This window comes from Physeter macrocephalus, chromosome 5 (assembly GCF_002837175.3).
Source record: "Physeter macrocephalus isolate SW-GA chromosome 5, ASM283717v5, whole genome shotgun sequence".
Taxonomy (NCBI): Eukaryota; Metazoa; Chordata; class Mammalia; order Artiodactyla; family Physeteridae; genus Physeter; species Physeter macrocephalus.
In genome coordinates, this window is record NC_041218.1 from 102,506,459 (window position 1) to 102,530,326 (window position 23,868).

At 41.5% G+C, this 23,868-nt stretch overlaps 1 protein-coding gene across 1 annotated transcript in view; it reads right to left on the minus strand.

Annotated features, from left to right (window-relative positions):
- The window catches only part of LANCL2 (LanC like glutathione S-transferase 2), a 58,198-nt gene that overhangs the window by 1,287 nt on the left and 33,043 nt on the right, over nucleotides 1-23,868 (minus strand). Inside the window, exons 3-8 of the mRNA XM_024115075.3 lie at nucleotides 20,484-20,691; nucleotides 19,462-19,609; nucleotides 17,955-18,101; nucleotides 14,821-15,003; nucleotides 4,266-4,442; nucleotides 1,420-1,492 (exon numbers count right to left, since the gene is read on the minus strand). Of these exons, the coding sequence (XP_023970843.1) occupies nucleotides 1,420-1,492; nucleotides 4,266-4,442; nucleotides 14,821-15,003; nucleotides 17,955-18,101; nucleotides 19,462-19,609; nucleotides 20,484-20,691 (936 nt within the window). The remainder of the gene's footprint in view (nucleotides 1-1,419; nucleotides 1,493-4,265; nucleotides 4,443-14,820; nucleotides 15,004-17,954; nucleotides 18,102-19,461; nucleotides 19,610-20,483; nucleotides 20,692-23,868) is intronic.

Below are 23,868 nucleotides of genomic sequence, written 5' to 3' on the forward strand. Positions count from 1 at the left end.
AGATAATGAAGGACTACTACCAAAGCTTTACGCACATAAATTTAACCCCGCAGCTGAACTGGAGCAGTATCTTGAAAACACAAACTACTAAAACTCACTGAATATGAAATAGGTAACTTGAACAACCTTGTAACCTATTAAACAAATTGAATTTGTAAACTTAAAAACTCCCGAAAAAGAAATCTCTCGGCTAGGAAGGTTTCGCTGAAGAACGCTACCAAACATTTAAATGAGAATTCTTCCACCAATTAATATACAATCTATTACAGAAAACAGGGGAGAAGGTACTTCTCAGTACAGCTTATTAGGCCAGTATTACCCAGATAGCAAAACCAGACAAACACAGTATAAGAAAGGAAAACTACAGGCCAATATTCCTCGTGAATATAGACACGAAAAACATCAACATATTAGCAAATATAATTCTGCAATACACAAAAAGAATTGTACACCATGGCCAAGTAAGGTTTATTCCAGAGATGCAAGATTGGCTTAATATTTGAAAATCAACCAATATGATCCACAATGCTAGGGGCCTGAAGAAGAAAAACCACATGATCTTATCAACTGATGCAAGAAAAGCACCCGACAAAATTCAACACCCATCTATTATTTGATTTTTTAAAAAGTATTCATTTATTCCTTCTGAAATTTATGTTGGAATTACTACAAAAGGTGGCTCTCAAGTAATTAAAAAGTTACCATCCATTTATCGTTAACACCGTTTAACGTTTGCCCTCTGGTTTCTGTGGCTTATGTTCCAAATTACCATTACACACACACACACACACACACACACACACACACACACACACACACTAACCAAAGAATATCTGAGTCTCTGTACGACTTCCATTTTGTTTTCCTGAATTATATTCTTCGTACTGAGTGTGCCTGGAGCAGACTCGCAATGTGTTTGCTGGTTTCTTTCATTTGCTCTTGTTTTTCAGAACTGTCTTCAATATTCTCACTATTTTTTCCAACTACTAATACTTGTATTTACTAATACTTCTAAATTACTAATATTAATTATTTACACTTCTTTACATGACTTAAATAATTAAATACATTTAAGTAACTAACCAAGTTTGCTGTGACTAGATCAATACTACATGCACAATATTACCGATGAAATGCACAGGAGTAAACTTGTTATTTTCTTCCATTACTGAGCAGCAGACAGTCTATGCCTATACACGTCACAAAAGATCTAAAGATACTTGGAAGAAGTTCACAGGAGCACAAAACAGGCAAGGTAAAGAGACTCAATATAATTTTCGGCAATGAACGACTTTGCTCACAGTATTTACCAGCTGTGCAGCGATTACTAATTAAGATCAACTGTGATGGTGAAAAGAGTCAGGAGAACCAAATGCACACACCCAGATACTTAAACCTGGAGTCTTCCCTCCCTCTTACCTTCAAAGAGAGAATAGGGTCTGTCAGGAATGCGGCAACCATGCGTTCCATATTCTAGGCACCATTCTGCAAACTAGGGAGAAAGACATTTCTTTTTAAGAGCGGGGATCTCACTTGGTGAAAATGGAACGCATAAGACACTGCAGTGAATTCACCAAGAATCAAAGAAACCAGACTCCCCGGCAACAGAGTGGTCAGGGGTGTGAGCTCCGAGGGACTCGGCACCACCTCTCCTGGGCAGGTGAGACCCGGCAAGCTCTGCCACCTGCCTGGGCCCGTGTCCTCCTCTGTAGGGGAACTTACCTAGGGAGGGTGTCGGGAAGACTGAAGTAAGACATCCCACAACCCACAACCTTCGGTCTTTTCTAAGCACCGCCTCCTGCCCCTGCAGGCGCTCCGCCCAGATTAAAGCACTGGCTGTGAAACCGCTGGCCTGGCTATGCCCTCTGGGCTCACCGCCAGCCCCTCGCTGAACACGCAGCCCGCCCTCCCCTCTCGCCTCCCCACGGCTCCCGGCCGGCCCACCCACTGCCCACTGGCCACACCCTGTTCGTCTTGAAAACTCCTCCCTCAGCTTCATCAGCGATTTCCTCTGAGCTCCCTGACCCTTTCTTCTTAAACCTCTTCAGTGGATTTTTATAACATTGTAATAAATTTCCCTTTTTTGCTTAAGGTAACTTATTTTCTGTCATATGTATATAAAGAATCATAAATTCAGCACATATACAATAAAACTTTCTACCCTCCAAATCTGCTCACTCTTCTAGCTTGTTTGATGCACCACCATCTATCTGGTTTCCTCAGTCAGAGATCAGAGAGACATTCATACATTTCTGTCTTCTCCACATTAAAAAAAAACCCCCACTGAATTCTGTGGGCTCAGCTCAATATCTGGGTTTTTTTAAAGGGTCTATCAAGAGGAATTTATTTATTTTTTTAAACATCTTTATTGGAGTCTACTTGCTTTACAATGGTGTGTTACTTTCTACTTTATAACAAAGTGAATCAGCTATATCAATATCTTAAGTGTTTCTGAATCTCTACTCTTTAGTATCACAGCCAATGCCCTTAGTTTATAACTCAACATTTCTTGCATTAATTATTAAACAACAATTTGGAGAAACCCAAATTGTTTACCTCTACCTCATCCAATTTACCGTGGCCACAGCAGTCCTTCTGAGAGGAGCCGGGACATGAATCACAAACCTCTGGGAAGCCCCGCCTGCAGATGAGAACCACCCAGGAGCTGGCACCGGGGGGCCTGGGCTCCCGCAGAGCCGGGCCCAGGGTGGGGTCCAGGCACTCTTTTAAAGCTCCAGTGATTCTAAGGTGTAACCAAGGCTCAGATCTACTGACTAAGGGGAAGGACCAGCTTTCTTTGGCCTCGGCCCCCCGACCTCACCCCTCGCCCTTGCACCTCCCGTGCTGAGTGCTCGGGGTCAGGCTGCACTGTGCCGCGCCTGCCTCCGAGCTCTGCAGGGGCTCTTCTCCGACTGGGGTGCGCTTAGCTCCCCTGCCCGGCCTTCCTGGCCCACCGGAAGAGCTCCACATCTTTAGAAAACTAGCTGTGCCTCAGTCCCCACGAGGCCTTCCCCAATCCCCGTATTTTCTTCCCATCTGCTACTGTGACTGCCGTCCAGCCGAACTGCCCCTCGCCTCGCTGACCCCAGCTCCTGCCCTGCTCTGCTCTGGCCAGGGGAACGCTGCGGGCCCCAGGGTGCTCACCCCGCCAGCTTCCTCGGCTGGCGGCACCGCTCCCACCCGCCTGCTCAAGCTCCAGCTCTGCTCTGGGTCTCAGCCTACGTGGCACCCCCGATGCCCGGGTCAGGCGCCTGCCCTCCGCATCCCCACAATACCCTGCGTGGCACCACTCAGACCGCGTGCGCGTCTCGGGGCACCCGGTCGGAGGGCTCTGTTCCATCTCGTGTGAGAAAAGGCTTCAGAACAGTAATAAATATACAGAATAAGCCACCCGAATGCCTCCATCTATCTAGGGTCACTGGACATTTTGGTGCATTTTCCTCCAATCTTTTTTTCTGTGTTCCTGTAACTTTATGCTGTGAAGTGTGTATAGTAATAAAAACACCAACAAACATTTACTGAGTCTTGCTTTGTGCGTTCATTTTCGCACACCTGATGCGTATTTATTAAGCCTGTCCTTGGCGCCGGCACCGTCCTAGGTACTGGGTAGGGTCGGGACGTTACTAGGAAGATCGCGCAGCTCGTGGTCCAGGGTGCAGCGCACTCAGGAACAAGCAGAAGCGCACGGTGAGCGCCCTGGTGGCTCTGTCAGCGGGGAGACCTCAGAGGTCGCCTCCCCCAGGCAGATCTCAGGGAAGCCCCAGGAATGCTGCGCCCCGTGGAGCGCATGGGGCAAGGCGGGGGAGAGGCAGGCAGGGACCGAGGCACACGGGGCTGTGGGGGCCGCTCACGGGGCTGTGGGGGCCGCCCACGGGCAGTGGGAAAGCACTGGAGGATTTTAAGCAGGGGCGACTACTGACGACCTGCCCATCACCTCAATTAATTCTTCCTGGAACAAATTTAGGAGGCGGGTAGTATTTTTACAGATGAGGAAACTGAGGCTTGAAGAAGGGGCGCCCCAAAGCCGTGAAGCTAACAAATGCACAGGAGGGCATCCTAGCAGGTCATGGGACTCCAGAATGCATTTCCACCCCTTAGTTGCACTGTACAGATGGAACGGCCAAGGCACGCGGCCGCCAGAGACAAAGCTCTGCGGAAGAAACCGCAGAGTTGGGAGAAACATGTCTGAAGGAGGAGAGAGCTGTATTTGGGCTGTGTGTGTGCCCTGGAGGGTTCAGAAGCGGTTTGGATAGAGATGTCCTTACCTTGCAAGCGCGGTAGAGGTACTTTTTATCTCGCGTGAGGTGGTAAAGGGAAAGGAAAGAGTAGCCGTTCCCAGCGGTCCCATGGCAGATCCCATAGCCCTTCCGCAGCAAACCTCGCTGCCAAATCACATCGCTGCACTCCATGGCATCCTTCAAGTACTTCTCCTCCTTAAAAACCTGGGCAATGAAAAACAAAGCAGTGTTAAACAGATGTCTTATGCAACGAGTTAGCAAAATATTTCCCCTTTCTGTTTAGAAAACTGTACGACGTTCAGAAACCTGAAATGACGGGTAAACCAAGCCCAGAGGCAGCAGCACTGCACCAGGTACCGTGCAGCCCAATCCACTCCTCTCCCCTCCTCGCCTGCCTTCGAGTTCATGGTTTTTCAAAAGCAGTTCTAAAGTTCCAACAGTTATAAGGAAGGCTACCAGATCTCCTTGGTAAGATGCTCTGTCACAAATAAACCACCTTGTGCCTCCTGGGACCTGTAGGCTGCAGCTGTGACCCTCGTACTCGTGCAGAGGGCAGCCGAGGATTCCACACTGTCCCGTCATCCAGGTCAGGGACATTCCACGTCCTAGCTTAGCCACACATCCAGCGCACCCGACGAGCTGTCACAAACCGTCACAAGGAAACCCGCGGAGTGTCCTCAGCCCCAGCGGCAGGTGGCACCGTCTCCACGCAATGGTTTATGGGGACGGAGGGACAAATGTGCTCGGTGGAGGCAAGTGCTCCGGCATGAGGAAGCTTCCCCCCACCCCGCGCAGATTCCCCTTGACGCTCTTCTCTGTCTCCTCTCATTTCATTTACTTTCTTTCCCTGGTCCTCTCCTCTGAATCTGTTATTAGCAGTCTCCCCTGCCTAGCTCATTCCATTCTAGTGCAAATGAGTTTTGGACCACGGATTAGAGGCAAAAGGTCATTGGAGAAGAGCCCCTTGGGGCGGCAAAGGGGACCCTCCTTGTGACTGCTGAGCGGTGACTCCTGGGCACCCGCTGAGGAAGCTCTGAGGTGCAGGGAAACCAAAGGGCCTGAACTGTGATCAGCGTCTGCCGTGGCCAGAAGGGGAAAGAGGCAGACCCGCGTTTCAGTCACTGCTCCTGTGCAGAACGTCGCCAGGGTCAGGAGCAAGCCTCTCAGTCATAAAAGCCGCTGAGACGTGGACTCCGGGGTCCCTGAGTGTGAATCTCAGCTCTGTCACCTTTTAAATGTGACCGAGGACAAGTCACCTCTTACGTCTTCATGAACTATAAAAAGATACCACTTCTTCATCTCAGCGGCTTGTTGTGTTAAAATGAAATAACATACACGAAGCTCTTAGAACACTGCCTGGCACACGGTTAGTGCTACTTCTGAGCTGCCATTAACTACCATCCTTTCTGTGTTATCATGCCAGCACAAATATTTCATCCTCTCATTTGCATCTTAAGCCTCTTAAAATGAATTATAAAAGGAACCTTTTTCCCATCCTAAAAAAGATTAGGTCAAAGCTGACAGGTGAAAGGAGACTGTTTTGGAGGCTATGTCATAAAATCACACCGAGAGTAAGGCCAGTCCTAAAGAAAACCTGACTGGCTCCTTCCTGATGGTCACCCAGGGGTACGTGAAATCAATCGGACTTCTTTCCCGTTGTCCCTGTCTCCCTGGTGAGACTGAAGCTGCTAGAGGCACCCCACACAGCGAGCTTGACCCTCCTTCCCTGGCGCGTGCCCGCAGCACGCCCACCACGCCCACTACCATCACTCGTGCTCCACGTGAGGAGCTACTCTGAATAGTGGGACATTTGAGGGGCTTCCCTGGTAGCGCAGGGGTTGAGAATCCTCCTGCCAATGCAGGAGACATGGGTTTGAGCCCTGGTCCAGGAGGATCCCACATGCTGCAGAGCAGCTAAGCCCGAGCGCCGCAACTACTGAGCCTGCGCTCTAGAGCCCACGAGCCACAACTACTGAGCCTGCACTCTAGAGCCCGTGCTCTGCAACAAGAGAAGCCACTGCAATGAGCAGCCCACGCACCGCAACCAAGAGTAGCCCCCGCTGGCCTCAACTAGAGAAAGCCCACGCGCAGCAACGAAGACCCAACGCAGCCATAAATAAATAAACAAATAAATAAATATTCCTTTAAAAAAAAAATAGTGGGACATTTGAAAATTTAACGAACAGTGAAGCTCCCAGATTTATCTTCTCTACATTGTAGCCATTATAACTTGGCCAGAAAATCTATTTACTGATCCACATTACCTCTCTCAAATTGTAAATTTCCCTGGGAAATGTCATGACAGGAAGTTTGAAGAGACAGTGCGATGCAGAGGAAGACACAAGAGATCTGGAGTCGGAAGACATGGTTGGACTCCCCCTTCCACTACAACTGACCGAGTAACTTTGGGTGAGTCATCGTAACTTCTCTGAGTCTGTCTGCTCACATTAGAAAATGAACTGATGCTGAGACGACCAAATGTTGAAAACAGAGACAAGCATTTGGGGCAGTTATTAAAAATCTTTAAGGATGAAAAAGAAACTAAACACATTATCAATGAGTGGTTTGGAAATCTCAGAGAAACATTACTATAAAAAGAAATAGGTATTCAGGAACTGAAAAAACACCAACAGATGAAATTAAAAACTTGGGCCACAGCAGAGAGAGGCCCGCATACCACAAAAAAAAAAAAAAAAAAACTTATTGAGTAAGGCTTAATAGAGAAGAACTCACTAGTGAATATGTAGCTAAATAAACAGAAATTATACAATCTGAATTACAGAAAAGAAAAGAAACTAAAAACAAAAGCCTCAGAGACCTGTTGGAAAGTAAAGGCCTAACATTTACCAAATGTAGTGGAAGACATACAATTACAAGTTCAAGAAGCTTAAAGGCTCTCAAGCAGGATAAATACAAACAGATACACATGGGTACATGATAAAAATATTGAAAACCAAAGAGGAAATCACAAAAGCTTCCAGAGAAAACAGACTACTTATAAGAGAACAATATAAAGAATGACTAACATCCTAGAAATAGTGAAGGCCAGAAGACAGTGTCTTTAAAGAACTGAAGGGAAAAAAAACAACTGTCAGCGTAGATATTCAGCAAAAATATCCTCAAAGAATGAAGGTGTAATTTACAATAGCCAAGACATGGAAGTAACCTAAATGTCCATAAACAGATGAATGGATAAAGAAGATGTGGTACATATATACAATGGAATACTACTCAGCCATAAAAAAATAAGAAAATAATGCCACCTGCAGCAACATGGATGGACCTAGAGATTATCACACTAAGAGAAGTAAGTTAGAAAGAGAAAGACAAATGCCACATGATATCACTTATATGTGGAATCTAAAATATGACACAAATGAACTTATCTATGAAACAGAAACACACTCACAGACATAGAAAACAAACTTATGGTTACCAAAGGGGGAAGGGGGGAGAGATAAATTTTAGGAGTTGAGGATTAACATACACACACTACTATATATAAAATAGATAAACAACAAGGTCCTACTGTATGGCACAGGGAACTACACTCACTATCTTGTAATAATCTATAAGGGAAAAGAATCTGAAAAAGGATATAAATCATATCTCTGACTCACTTTGCTGTACACCTGAAACCAACACAACACTGTAAATCAACTCTACTTCAATAAAAAAAAATAAGAGAGTGACGAGTAGGAGCCAGTGGAACCACAGCCCTCTGAGACAACACACTGTTTCACATCTAACCCTTCATAGAGTGAACCTAACTCTTCTGAACCACTGTGGACTAGAACACACCCTGTCCCTTCCTCAGACCTGGTCACCGAGACCTTGCCCCTCTCTCCCCTCTGTTTAACCCTGCTGTGGATTTCATGGTATGAAGGAGAATCCAGAACTTTTAACATCTGGTGTGATTTTCCATATTGAGCTGTAAGAGTCTGACCTTGTTCCCTCTGCTTCTTACGCTTTTCCCAGGGAAAGCTGGGTTGGTCTTGTTTTTTTATGGCCTTTAATACATGACTACGTGCAACAGCCTGTGGGATGCAAGTCATTATCTGTCTTACTGCCGTGGTGTTTATCATTTCTTCATAAACACCGTGAATAACAATGTCTGCTCCAAAGAAATGAAGGTTTTTCCCTTCCTTCTTAACGCTTTCATCTTTTTATCCAGTATTTCCTTTATCTTCTTTAAGATGATTTCAACCACTAAAATTAAAGCCTTCAAGGAAAATATCAAAAAAGGAAAAATGAGCTCATATTCGGTGAAACGGGACTGGTAAGAGGGTATGGACTTGCCAAGAAACAAACACGACAGGAAGTTAATAACACTACTTAACATTTTCTTTTTATTCTCATAAGTAGAAGTGACGTTTCAGCTGATTCATTTACAAGACCTCTTCCAGTAACAATACTCAATTTATTAGGAGATTAAACTTACAGTATTTTAGTAGTTAATTAAAAAACTAATTTCTAAGAGGCATTTCCACTGTAGGTCTTGGAGAGAAGGAATCCTTCACAATTTTCCACTTCAATTTTTTTTACATCTTCCATTTAGACTTAGTAGCCAATTTGATGGGGCAGCAGAGTTGAGTTTTCTTAAGTACGGGGTAATATTCACCTCTCTCATTGTGTTTGCTTATTATTAGGCATTCCTAAAGTGCAAGGGAATTTCTGGATCAGTTATTACAAAACCCCTGTTCTCTGCAGTTTTTGGAATAATAAAGAAATGTCCACAGAATTGATCTAGATGTTCACGGTAAGGATAGCATTCTTCACAAACCACCACAAGATGTGGAAGGAAGATTGAAGCACCACCCCCAGAGGGACTGTTTCAGATTTTGCCCGTGGAAATCACCATTGTAGGAACAACCAGGAAGTAACCAAAACTTTCACCTATATTAGGAAAAGTTCCCTGGTATGTAAAGCAGATGTACTAGTAATCCCGAAATGTCAAGCTCACCTTGAAAACTATAACGCAATTCGGTACAAACTGCACCAGTGCCACAGGAATATGTAACAGTAGGAATTCTACTGTTAGAATTGTATCAGTTCATTTGGAAGTCAAGAACCACACGTCATCATCACAGAGAACTGCAAGAAATTTTCTTAAATTAGAGGAAGATACAGAATCCTTGTTACCACAGATTCCACAACAATCTACAAACTAGAGGCTGTTTGCCAGACATGCATTCCTTGCAAGAATCATCTCTTTGACAATGGATCATCCTCTAAGTAATCCGCTGAATCAATGAAAGCCAGGCCTAAGGAGTTCCGACTGGTGCATTCAAGTGGGTGGCGCCAGGCAGAACATGGTGTCCATATGGCACTCACCACCCGAGACGGGGCCGGAGGCACGGGACTGTTGAGCAATGAGTTGGGATCCAAATGTATGCACTACAACTAAAATATACTGTCCTTTATTTTTCCATTAAAAATAATAATAATAATAATGAAAGTGAAATAAAGACAAATTTAAGATAAGTGATAAATGTGCTGTCACCAAACCTGGACTATAAGAAATACTAAAGGAAGTTCTCTGGGCTGAAGGAAATGATAGTTGATAGAAATCTGGACCTTCAAGAAGGAATGAAGAGCACTGAAAAGAGGAAATATACAAATAAATATCAAAGACCATCTTCTTTGCTTGTCTTAATTTCTTTAAAATACATAGGACTATTTAAAAAGCAAAAATTATAAAACTATACTGGGGGTTTATAACATTTGTTGATACATCTGACATGTAATAAAGATGTACAGAACTGCTGTCAAGAGAACTAGGCACTTACTATTTTCTTACATTTTATATGAAGTGTACACTGTTAATTCTAAGCAGACTGTGAAAAGTTAAGGATGTATATTGCAATGTTAAAGATGTATATTTAGCAACCACTAAAAAAACATACAAATAGATATAGTTTAAAAGAGTCAATGGAGAAATTAAAATGGAATTCCAGAAAATATTCAGTTACTCTCTCCTACCTCCCTAAAAAGGCAAGAGAGAAAAAACAGAGGAGGAGAAAAGAGTTCCAAGATGTAGCCAATAGAAGCCATATGGAAAAATGGCAGAGCTAAATCCAACCACATAAATAATTAACTACATATGAACTAAACATTCCAAATTAAAGGTTGAGGTTGTTAGACTGCACTGCTAGACAACTCCCAACTATGAAGACACACACTTTAAATATAAAGACATCAAAAACTATAAAACATTGCTGACATAAATCAAAGAAAATGTAAAAAGTGGAGAGATATACCATATTTGTGGATAAGAACACTCAATATTGGTATCAATTCTACCAAAACTGTTCTACAGATTGAATGCAATCTCAGTCATAATCCCAATAGGCCTCTTTTGCTGACAAACTAATTTCTAAAACTTATACGGGAATGCAAAGGATCTAGAATATTTAAAGCAATTTTGAAAAAGAAGAACAAAGCTGAAGTCTTAAATTACCTGACGTCAAAACTTAGAGTAAGGCTCAAGTAATCCAAACAGCATGGTATCACAGTGACAGATAAAGAGGCCAAGAAACAGAACAGAGAGCCCAGAAATAAACCTACACCTAATAGGTCATTTGACTTTTGAACTAGTGCCTCTACAGGTACCAAATCAATCAATGGGGAAATCAAATGATGTGGGAACAATCAGATAGTCCTATGGTTAAAAGAAGTACTTCACTCCTTACTTCACATAATACACAAAACTTAATTTGAGACAGTTCTAAATGTAAAATCTAAATCCATGAAGCATATAGGAGAATATTATCTATATAACCTGGGAGTAACTAAAAATTTCTCAGACAAGATACAGAAAGTAGCTACCATTACAGAAAACACACTGATAAGGCAGATTTTACCAGAATTTAAAACTCTATTCATTAGAAGATGCCATAAAGAACATGATTAGGCCAACTACAGACTGGGAGAAATTATTTCTAAAACGTATCTGACAAAAGGACTTACAACCAGAACATACGAAGAATTTTTATGACTCCATAATAAAAGGAAAACAATAAATACATAAAACAATGTGGGTAAAAGATGTGAACAGATACACAGTTGGGGGGTTGGGGTGCCAGCCCCCACCTCGTTGAAAACCCTTGTGTAACTTTACAATGGGCTCTCTCTGTATGCCGTTCTGCATCCCTGTATTCACCACACTGCATACCGTGTGGTACCACAGTACTGTATTTACTGAAAAAATCCATGTATAAGTGGCCCCACGCAGTTCAAACCCATGTTGTTCAAGGGTCAACTGTACAAACAACCCATGAGCGCAAGCAAAATTGCTCGACATCATTAACCACCAGGAAGGCACAAATTAAAGCCACAATGAAATACCACCAGAATAAAATCAAGATGACTTTCAACACCAAGTGTTAGCAGAGGTGTGGAGCGACTGGAACTCTGTTTACACTGCTCATGGAATGTAAACCGGTACAGCCCTTTGAGAAAAGGTCTGGCAGTGTCTTATGAAACCAAAAAAGCTATCTTCTAATCAAGGAATTCTACTCCTAGTTATTAGCCCCAAAGAAATGCAAACATATGTCTACGAAAAGATCTGTACAAGAATGTTCACTATAGCTTATTCACAATAGCAAAAAACTAGAAACAACCGAAAAACAAAGGCATAAACTGTGGTACGTTTATAAATGATGCTTCATATTAGGAAGGTACCAGAATCTTAAGAAGGAAAGAAAATATAGTTTGAAAATAATCTCTCCAGGTGATCCTGATATACACCACCTAGAAAGACAGTCCATGTTAGAAATAATCAACTTACAAATGAGCTTTTGGAAAATAATTCATATGAAAACATTTTCTGATGGACAGTGAAGAGGCGACCATCAGGACGCATTCTAACCCAGTTGTATTGTGGGAATTTCAGAGCAGGCTTGTGGGTGCAGGAGGGGAAGGTATGGTTGTTTCACACATTTAGCCCAGAATCAAAGGATTACTTTGATATCACTTTGGTATGACTTACCTGGTTTTCCTTGGCAACATATTTACTTTTCCAAATATAATTTTATTTGACCAATGTTAGCATTTGTTTATTAGTGGCTGAGTCCACACAAACTGCTAATGCCCTAGGGCCTAAATGTGTGGTTAGAAGGTGGTAAAATTTGTTACCATAACCTGTAATTACTGTCAGATAATTAAGAACTGATTGTAACTATTTATCAAAATGGAGTCCAGCTATAAGGTCCACAAATGTAATTGTTAGGAAATCATTTGCAAGTAACAAAATTCCTAATACAGCATAGAAATATTGTTAAAAATCTTGACATTTTTTCCAAGACCATCTACAATACTACATAACTGCGAATAATACATGTTCATACCAAGAAGAGTACACCCTACGTGAAATGTGATTAGCATCTACAGGAAGGGAAAACAAATTTAGTGTGAATCTGGACTCAAATTATAGTTTTATTTGTGAAAGATATTAATATATTTTTAAAATACTTGAACACCTCATGCCTTCCTAAGTGCTCCTGAAGAACTTACAACTTTATGTGCCAGCATAAGAAACTGCTGAAAGCTTGTTATTACACAAAATTTAAACATTTCCTCATTTTGAGAGACGGCTTCAATGGACAAGGACTCTCTTAATCTGAGTTAACAATAACTTGAGAGAAAACAGAGTCTAGCGCTGTGTTTCTCTAGCTTTGTGCCACCCCCTGTCCTGGCCAAATACAAATTTCATACTTCACTAACTTACACTCTGAAGACATATTTTCACCCCCAACTGTAAAACTACATTATCTATGCTTCTTCAAACCACCATTACACCTTCTGCCCCAGAAGATCCTGCTATTCCTCCCCTTCCTCACGTTTGGGAATTCTGAAGTACAAGGACAAAGTTAAGTTTTAGTGACTAAGTATGGGATCTTACTGTCATTGTCCATGCTTCTAGAAAAGAGGAACTTCTGTTTTGGAATCAGTGTGTGGTGGGGGGACAGGCACCCAGTGGTCTCTGGAGCGGAAGCCCTGCAGGCAGAGCCGGGCTGAGACGCGGTGGCCCTGCCACTAGCAGGGGTCTGTGGCACTTGCTCCCTTGGTACCGGCAGCGGTGGAAGCAGACGGTGGCCACGGTCGGCAGGGCTAATGGAAATGGAACTGCCCAGGACAAGGGCCCACTCAGAGCCCTGGCTCCTGACCACTTCTTACTGCCCACAGCTCAGCTGCTAAAGCAGGAGTGGGGAGACCCCCAGAAGCCAAGACTACCAGCCACCAGGAGTGCCCACCTCTATAGCTGATCCTCTTTAAAGCAAAAGGGAAAAGGAGTTTGACGAATAGAAGCTTTCAGCTTTTAACAGTCAAACATCTGTTTTGAATACCAAAGGATTCCTGTTTGTGCTGTCAGTACTGTGCTCAGATACTATGGTTGGATATTTATAATATTACAGACTTATCTCTGTCACTGAAGTTACATTTCCTCTAAAGCTCTAGAAAAGGGGAGGCAGTGATTTGAACAGAAGTCTGTTCTAATTTAAAAGCTGAGGTACTGCTAAGATGAATCATTAAGTTCTTCAGATCTCCAAAAAGTATACTTCGCCGTGCTTTCCTCTCATCAAACATCATAACTTTCTGAGTTATTTTCTTGAATGCTTGTACCTGACTTTTATATTATGTGAATATTTTTTGGTGTTATTGTTGTAGGACTAAAAAATTCTGAGAAATCAGCCTAAATCATGAAAGGTAATTCCCCACAATTTTTCTAAATAATTTATTATAGTTAATGACAAAAGGAAAATAAAATTGATTCAGGGACCAGTTCTTCTGTAATTTTCAGGTAGACATATGAATTCTGCTCCAGTAAGTCTATTTCTGCAAAACTAAGAGACCTTGCCAAAACACTAATCAATCATTGTGGTTACATTTGTATACTTTGGTATATAAGCAGCAATCTCCCACATCAACTATTACAAAGACGCATTAAAAGAAAAATAAAATTGCAAAAGAAGACTTGTTTGCTTTCAACTTACATGATAATTCTAAGTCCAGGAGAGAAATCAACAGTATTCTTAATATTGTGCCCAGATAGATCTACAGAGTCTACAGAGTCTACTACAATTCATCAGTAAAGGTACTGCCTAATTTCCAATAATACCCCCTCATATGTGTAAAAATTTGAATGCCACGTCGATCTTTTGTAAATAATTTTATAATAATTTAAAATTCAAATTTAAAAGCTCCTAAATCAGCTGCAGCAGCATCTAGCAATAAAGGCTTTATTCAAGCAAGGAAATCAAATGATGTGAAGTCAAATAAAAAGCATTTTGGTTATAATACTGCCTCCTGCCTTATGGGATATTCATACTTATGTCACCTAGGTTTTCTTTTACACATGAATATAATCCCTGTTAAAACACACACACATATACTTACAACTCTAATTATAGTGGTGATGAACAGTGAAATAAAAAGACTTTCTGTTTACTAGTAAAAATATTAACTCTAAAATGTTTTTAGTTTGCAAGCAAATGTGCTCACCAAAACCAAACGGAAAACTTGGTGGTGAAAACCGTGTCTGTGCACGTCGGGTGCCAAGGACCCGCCCTGCAGCACTGACCTTGTACGCCTGCATGAGCATGTAGATGACACCGGGGGCCCCGTGACACCAGTGCACCAGTCGGTCTGTCTCGTTGCTTAGGGATGACGGATAATTCCCAGATCGGAATCTTTTGTGGCGCATATAGTCAATACTAGGTTTCACCATTTCTGTCAAGGTTTCTTGGTCCACTTTTGCTGCTGGCTTTTAAACAAACAAAAATAAAGCATTTAATTTTTATGTTTCCATGAGCTTTTTTTTTTTTCTCTTTTTTTTAAACCTCTGCATTGTGGCTAATATAGTTAAGCATCAATTACCCAGAACACTGAGAAACACACACAGTTAGAATTAATCCACTTCTCTGCTTACTTAAGGCCTGGCAGACCTTTGCACCAACCCTTGCTGATGCTGCCCACGAAACCGAGGGCCATCGCTGGGCAAGTCCCTCTTGCTCAGGGGAGGCACCTGACTGGATGGGGCCCACCCACAACGTGGACAGCAAACTGCTTTACTACCAGTCCACCTGTTTAAATGTAAATATCACCCAAACCCCCTCAAAGACACACCCAGGATAATGTTTGACCAAACATCTGGGCAACGTAGCCCAGCCAAGTGAACACATACAATTCACCACCACAGACAGCTAGCTACCTTTTTTAATGGGGACTTCCATATACCTATACCTACAAATCTTTTATCTGAGCTGTTTCCCCAAAAGAGAGACTTCACTCCCCCAGGTGAGGTGGTGGCCGTGTTGCCGGCTGGGGCGGGGAAAGGTGCTGGTGCAAGGCTGGCTGTGGCAGCAGGGAGGTCTCCCGCTGACCGTGTGGACGGTCACCAAGCCCCGCTTTCAGGTCTGTGCTCCACTTCAACTCTCCTCTCCACCTGGCTCTCTGGAGTCAGAAGAAGTGGTTTGACTGCTCCAGACCGCGTACTGTTTCCTGCAGTCACCTCACCCTGCACGGTGATCTCACCGCACAGGCCCAGCTGGGCTGCACAAGGATTTCCAAAGCAGCTCCCCTGCAGCCCAGACCTCACTCCCCACCCGAACACACGTCTGGCACGGACATCGACGGCGCCGTAAGTTCCCGAGTGCAGGGTCCTGCAGGACACCTGGCTTGCTTCTTGCTGGCATCCTCCTCCTCAGGCGCCTTGTGCGGGCATCCCTGTCCCGTCAGGTCACCTGCTGTTCCTTTGTTCCTTCGTCCGTTCTCAGTCCACTTGTCGCGCAGGGCTCCAGAAGTCTCCGCGTCTCATCAGAGAAGCTGGGTGTCTGTTTTCTGTTTTCCTTGAGGTTTTGAAATGATTTTCCGGAGGAGAACTGTGCTTTATTCTTCATCATGAGAGTGGAGTTCCCTTTAAGTGACATTTTGAAAGTTCTTGTGTACGTTGTTCTGACAGCTGTCCAGATGAAACCACACGTGGAGCCTCCGCACGGCTAGGCCGGCACCGCTGGGGAGTGGTGTGCGCAGCCGGCCTCGCGAGACCATCTCTGGCACACCGCTGCTATCAACCGGGAGGAGAACGCTGACACCCATTTCTACATAGGATCCTCATGAAAGAGTGTTTCCATGTTCTTCACTTTAAAAGCAGATGAGTTGTAAATTTTATGATTTGTGATTCTCTCAAGGAACCCTCCAGTATCTAGCAAAATTAAACTAAACACCTAAATCTAAATTATTTTTTATTGGTGTGATTCTCATATGATTATGTTTCCCTTAAGGGTATGATCACTTTTAAAACAGGGTTCAAAAGCCACTGTTAAAACCTTTTTCTGGGAAAATAGAGAAAAATGGACAATCTACCAACTGTCTAGAACAACACTGCCATTTTAAAATGAGACATGGAATTGATTATTTTGGAAACATGCCTGCACCTAAATTCACAAACTGGAATCCATACGTGTTTTACTTTCTACAGTGACAACCAAAGACACCTACTAATCACCAGAGAGGGGAGTTCTAGTCCTGTGCAGACAGGAGTCTCCTATTTTCCTTTAGTGAGGAGCTGCATGGTGCAAAATGTAAAAAGAAAAAAGGAATTTGTAAGTGAAAATTTTAAAAAGGAATATGTGGGCTTTTAATTAAAAAGATCTAAATTCTAATCCATGCTCCTTGACTTACTAGCGTTGTAATTTTGAATAAGTTTATAAAGTACTCTGTTATGGGTGTAGTAGAATAAATAAAGGCTTAATTGGGGGAAAAAACAAACAAAAGGCACAGCCAGACCTTGTTTTACTGTTCTTTGCTTTACTGTGCTGCATTTGCGGTTTTTAAAAATTGAAGGCTTGCAGCACCATTTTTCCAATAGCATTCGCTCATTTTGTATCTCTGAAACATTTTGGTAATTCTCACAATATTTCAAACTTTTTCATTGTTATGTTTGTTATGGTGATGTGTATCTGTGATCTTTGATCTTACTATTGCAAAAAGATTACAACTCACTGAAGGCTCAGATGATGGTTAAGCGTTTTTAAGCAACAAAATATTTTTAATTTCAGGTATGTACACTTTTTTTTTAAGAGAATGCTACTGCACGCTTAACAGACTACAGCATAGTCTTGCTTCACCGCGACGTTTTGCTCTATTGCAGCAGTCTGGAACTGAACCCGCAATGTCGCCGAGGTCTGCCTGCAGGCTGCATACAGAGCAGAAGAGAGGGACCCACAGGCTGTAAGGCGGGGAGCAGGTTGAAGCAAAATTTGGGGTGAGGTCTTTGACTGCCTGACGCAAGGGTCAGTACTTAATTCAGTAGATGTCAGGGAGATTCAGAGACAAAATCATAACCACAGCAATAAACTAGTTAAAAAAATTTTGAACACAACTGATAGTAAGTTGGGGGTATCTGAATATGAAGAAGTCTCTGCCCTAGTCTGCATTCCGGAAGCCTTTCTGCTCCCCGAAGGCTCTTCCCTATTAAAAGAGCAGGAGGACATGGACAGAAATAACGTGTGGGCCACAGACACCTAATCCAACACGAAACTGCACACAGAACGTGCTCTCAGGAGGTCACTGCTTGGGGATCCACGATTCAAAGTAGGATCCTTATTTCATTTCAGCCTGCTTGGTTTGTAGTAAAATTTCAGTACCCATTTCCGATTTGATCTAATATTTTATAATACAGTCACTGCACTAGTATTTCAGAGTATCACTCACCTGCATTAACATGTAGTAGATTCCGGCCATGCCATGGGCTGCTCCAACATACTGCTTCCTGTGCCACTGATACAACAGGGGACAGCGCTCAGCCTTCTTTTCGTCCCTTGACAAAGCCTTGCCTGATTCAATAATAGCATCGACTACCTACAGACATAATGAGATAGCATAAGTCTAAAAAACTTACATGTAATCCGTTTTAGTCTAATTAACAATAACAACATGTCTTTATATAGATAGATTACTTACTCTAAAAATCTTTAAACAGTTAGTAGCCAACACTGTTATCTTTATTTTATAAATAAATAAATACAGGCAGAGAGAAACCAGAAGACAATCTCAGAGTAGAAAAAGATATTCAGAAGTAGAACCAAGAGATCAAAAGGTCTTTCCATGAACAGTTTACTAGAACCTGGAAAAACTTCCGATAAAAACTATCCTAGACTACTTAGCTGCTTTGTAGCTTCAATGTTTTCCCCAAAACACTGGCAAGTACAGTTGGCCCTCCATATTTGCTGTGGGTTTCACACCCATGGATTCACCAACCTCAGATCAAAAATACTGGTAAAAAAACGTTCCAGAAAGTTCCAAGAAGCAAAACTTGAATTTGCTGCATGTGGGCAACTTTTTACATAGCATTTACATGGTGTTAGGTATTATGAGTAATCTAGAGATGATTTAAAGTACATGGGGGGATGTGCACAGTTTATATGCAAATACTATACCACTTTACATAAGGGACTTCAGCATCCCGGCATTCTAGTATCCAAGGGGGGGTCCTGGAACCAATCCCCAACAAGTACTAAAGGATAACTGTACATCTTCCAAGGCTGGAGGAACTGGCTCTATTTATGAAAGGCTAAGGAAGTGGGGTCTGTTGCAGGATTTTAGAATGACTATGCGACAAAGACAGTAACTGCTTCCTCATACCCTCTCTCTCCTCAGACTTTTGGTCACAGTGCCCCAAGTTTTAGCGAGGCATCTGGCCTCAGAGATACAAACAGCTGGACACGGCCATCTGACTGAGTTCCGGAAGCGGGAGGGGAGCAGAAGTGAGGTGGGCAACTTCTAGTTCTCAGGCTGAAAAAGGAAGCTGCTCATCTCCCACCTTCCTCACCGCCCCCTGGGCTGGGGGTGCTCAGCAAGCTCTGGTCGTGCAGATCAGGGCACGGTCCTAGGATAAGGCAGAACAAGACAGAAGCTGGTGCCTAGCCATATTCGCCTGGTGTGCCTACCGGTTCTGATACCTCCTGAAAGAGAAATAAACATTCTATCTTCTTGACGCTGCTGTTTGATTCTAGTAAAGACAGCTAAATTAATACAGACCTAAAGTTTTTTAAAAAACATCCCTGGAAGAGAAAAAAGGAGCAATTTATTAGTTTTATGAGGGGCCTTGGGAAGTTATTCCTACCTAGAAGCAGAGTCCAGCCACTACTACAAGTCTCTGCTAGCAGACAGGCTGCGTGGCAGACAGGGGAGGACGCCCCGGGGCGGGACCCCACAGTACCTCTTTGACAGCTGACTCACACACGGCGCCCGGCCCCATCTCCGTGCTCACGTAGAGTAAGGCGTACAGATAGCCTGCCCGGCCCTGAAGCAGCTCGTCGGGAAGGTCTGAATCTCGGCAGACGATGGCTCTCTGGAGCTGCAAAAGTCTACCCAACAAGAAACATCCTGCTTTCCCAGAGAGAGAATGTCTAAAATACCTCTTCCTGAAACTGCAAGTAACCCTGTCACTTTAGGAACCATCTGTTACTATTTTTAATTTAAAACTAATTTTTTAAAATACCAAAAAAGCGGGAAAACAACGAAAACTTCCCCACTACAAAACCAAACAAAAACTTCTCTCTCAGGTATCAACACAAATGATAAAACACCTTGCTGTTCAAAAGTTCTACATTTATATCTAAAATGTATAGGATATATGCATATAAGAGAAAATAATCTAAACCATATACGAGAAGATACTCAATTTTGTAATCCAGAATTACAAGAAAGTGATTTCAAATTTTAACAAAAATGTTACTAAAATGTAGCCAATGCTTGAAAATTAGTTGAGTCACCCCATCTTTAACAAACATTAACTGACTAGCACCTGCCAGACACTCCACCAGACCATGGCCGTGAGCTCTGATTTCTGCTGCTTCAAAAGAGAATATAAACCAATAGGTACCATAAAAGCTTACATTCTCTAATTGTTTCCTAACAATTGAACCTAAGAATAACTGAGTTATTATAGAGAATCTAAGGCATATAAGGTAATTTTCATGCATTGAAGGCAACCAAAAATTATTTAGGAAAAAACATGTCTATTCCTCCCTCAAATTAAGGCAAATGCATGCTTGGATAGAAAGGTAGCATACAATCCCACCATTACGTTCAAGATTAAAATACAAACTCTTCACTTCTTGGAGAGAACTGTCTGCAAGAGAAGGTGAATTAAAAGATAAATTCTTTTTCGTTTTTTGAGTTTCTTTCTACATCAAGACCGAGAATTTGGAGAAAATACTTCCAGTTGTAAAAACTCACTTTGTGATGCATTCCTGGGACTCGCAATCACTTTTGAGTTTATGATACACCACAGCTCCGACGGCCAAGGGCCCAGCATCTCCACAGAGGAAAGTGACCCTCCGGCCATTCAGATTCCGAAGTGTTCTCTTTACGTAATCCAGGGATCTGAGCAGATAGGTCTGGTCACATGTGACCCGATACAATTGCAGGTACAAAAGGGCTATGCCTGGAATAATCACCACCACCCCCCCCCCAAAAGAAAAGCATTATTGTCTTTCCTTTTTACTGTCAGGACATTATTTCAGGATTACGTGAAAAACCTACATAAAGCCTACATTTCTGAAGGAGTAACATCAAACAAATTACATATGATATGTTACTTAAAAATGGGGAAAAAAAGAACCCAGTGTAGAAAAAATTGCAAACAAGTTAAAATGTTGCTAACTGTTCTGACACAATGATTGACTACCTCCTAGATACAGGAAATACAAGACTTCCCACTCATTCCCCTTTAATTTTCATTCGTTTCCACGTTGTACTTATTCTCCTTTGTATTATAAGTTAATCTGGATCCTTTTCTTCTTACTTCTCATATAATAATGTCCTCCTATCTTATGCCAAATTACATGATTGCTTTTCTGAGTTTTATACCATCTTCTTTCTAATCTATCTATTTCTCACAATTTTTCAATTTTCTTTAGTGACCAACCAACCAGTGAGTCAACTCACCGTTTACAGAACAGCTACATGATGCAGAGTAAGGTAGTGAATTCAGAAGACATAGCTTATCACCTATCCAAACTTCCTATTTTAGATTAAAGAACAGATCTGGTTACTCAAGGGAACCAGAGAGGGGTCTTTTTCTGAAAATCTATGGAGGATGACCTATATGACTTCTAAAAGAAGCATGCTATTATTCCTGGGCTCAAGAAGTCAATGTGACAGATAAGTAATAAAGGAATCTGTATAAATATATACCTAAAAAAGTATACTGTAGGAAAAAATATTTAAAGAAATGATATGATGGTGAAAAGGCAAAAAAATCTATTAATGTTTGAATTGAGGTTCTCTAATATTCTGTTCTTTGTCTGATATCCTACTCTCACTTTTATTATTTTTCATTTTGCTTTTCAAATTTCTCTAAATAGGTAGCTTCTTCTTTAATTCTCCTATTCAGGGTATCCTACTTGCCTTTCAAATTAATTCTTAACACCTACATATATTTTTTGAGAAGTCCTTCTTTTGTCATCATCCTTTTTTTTTTTTTAAGACATTGAGTCAAACAGATATAAAAGTGCATATTTGTAAGCCCTGAAAAAAATCCCTCCATATGAATTGCTTATAATCTCGAGTGTCTTCTGTATTCAAAAAATTGAAATGATAAACATATAGAAAACAAGTTAGAAGTTAAATACCTACAAATTTCAAACATAATCATCACTATAAAAGGTTTACAAGTACTTCATGATTGACTCAGAAACCCCTAAAAATAGGATGATGATCTGGTCAACCTGTGAACCTAAAAACCTATGGTTATATACATTCAAAGCTTAAGTATTTTAAAGTAAATGATGATGGGTAAAGTATAAAAAAAAATGTCATCATGACATTCTGCCCCTGAATACTTCAGTATGAAAATCTAAAATATATGAACCTTTTCTTACAAGCCAAAACAGCACCATAACTATCAAAATTAATAATTAGTGAGACTGAGCTGTGTTTTTTCTTTTTTTCTTTTTGGTAAATCTTTATATCAGTTTTGGTACCAGTATTAACCTTGCTTCATAAAACAATGGGATGTATTCCTTATTTTCCTATTCTCTGAAACACTGTAAGAGGAGCACTGAGATTTCCTGTTCTTTAAAAAAAAATTGTCTCTTTTTATTAGTTTATTGTTTCTTTTTCCCCAGTTTTATTGAGGTATAATTGACAAATAAAACTGTATATATTAAAGTGTACAACAGGATGATTTGACATACAATGTGGAAATATTATCACAATCAGGTTAACACATCCATCATCAAACACAGTTACCACTGTGTGTGTGTGTATGTGTGTGTGTATGAGAATGCTTAAAATCTACTCTCTTAGCAGATAACAAGTATACAAGTATACAATACAGTATGTGTATGTATGAAAATGCTTAAAATCTACTCTCTTTTAGATTAGATTTTTAGCAGATTACAAGTATACAAATTACAAGTATACAATACAGTCCCAGGTTGTACATTAGATCTATAGAACTGGTATATCTTGTAACTGAAGGCTTATGCCCTTTGACCACCATTTCCCCATTTCCCCTACCACACAACCCCTGGTAATCACCATTCTATTATTTCCATGAGTTTGACATTTTGTTTGTTTGTCTCAGAATTAATATGTATGTGAGATCATACAGTTTGTGTCCTTCTCTGTCAGGCTTTTCACTTAGCATAATATCCCCTAGGACCATTCAGACTGTCACAAATGACAGGATTTCATTTTTTCTTGTGGCTGAACATTCCATTCATAGACAGCATAACATTCCATTAGATATAGAGAGATGGATCAATCGATCACAACTTCTTTATCCATTCAAGGATGGATGGATATTAAGGTTGTTCCCATATCTTGGCTATTGTTAATAATGCTGCTATAAACATGGGGGTGCAGATATCTCTTTGAGATACTGACTTCCCCAGAAGTGAGACTGCTGGATCATATGGTTCTATTTTTAGTTTTTTGAGGAACCTCCATACTGTTTTCCATAGTGGCTGCACCAATGTATGTTCCCACCATGTACTAGGGTCCCCTCTTCTCCACACCCTCACCAACACTTGTTCTCTCTTGTCTTTTTGACAAAAGCCTTCCTAATAGGTGTGAGGTGACATCTGTGGTTTTGATTTGCACTTTGCTGATAACTAGTGATGTTGAACACTTTTGCGTATATGTGCCAGCCATATGTATGTCTTCTTTGGAAAAATGTCTACTCAGGTCCTTTGCCCATATTTTAATTGATTATTTTTTGCTATTGAGTTATATAAGTTCCCAATATACTTTGGATACTAACCTCTTAGCAGATATATGGCTTGCAAATATTTTCTCCTGTTCTATAAAGTTGCCTTTTCATTTTGACTGTTTCCCTTGCAGTGCAGAAACTTTTTAGCTTGACCTACTCCCGCTTGCTTGTTTTTTTATTTTATTGCCTGTGCTGTTGGTATCATATCCAAAAAGTCATTGCGAAGACCCAAGGAGCTTTTCCTTTGTTTTCTTCTAGGAGTTTTACGGTTTCAGGCCTTACATGTTTAAGTCTTTAATCCATTTTAAGTTAATTTTTGAGAGCGGTGTAAGATAGGGATCCAGTTTGATTCTTTTGCACATGGCAATCCTGTTTTCACCATTTATTGAAGGGGCAATTTTCCCC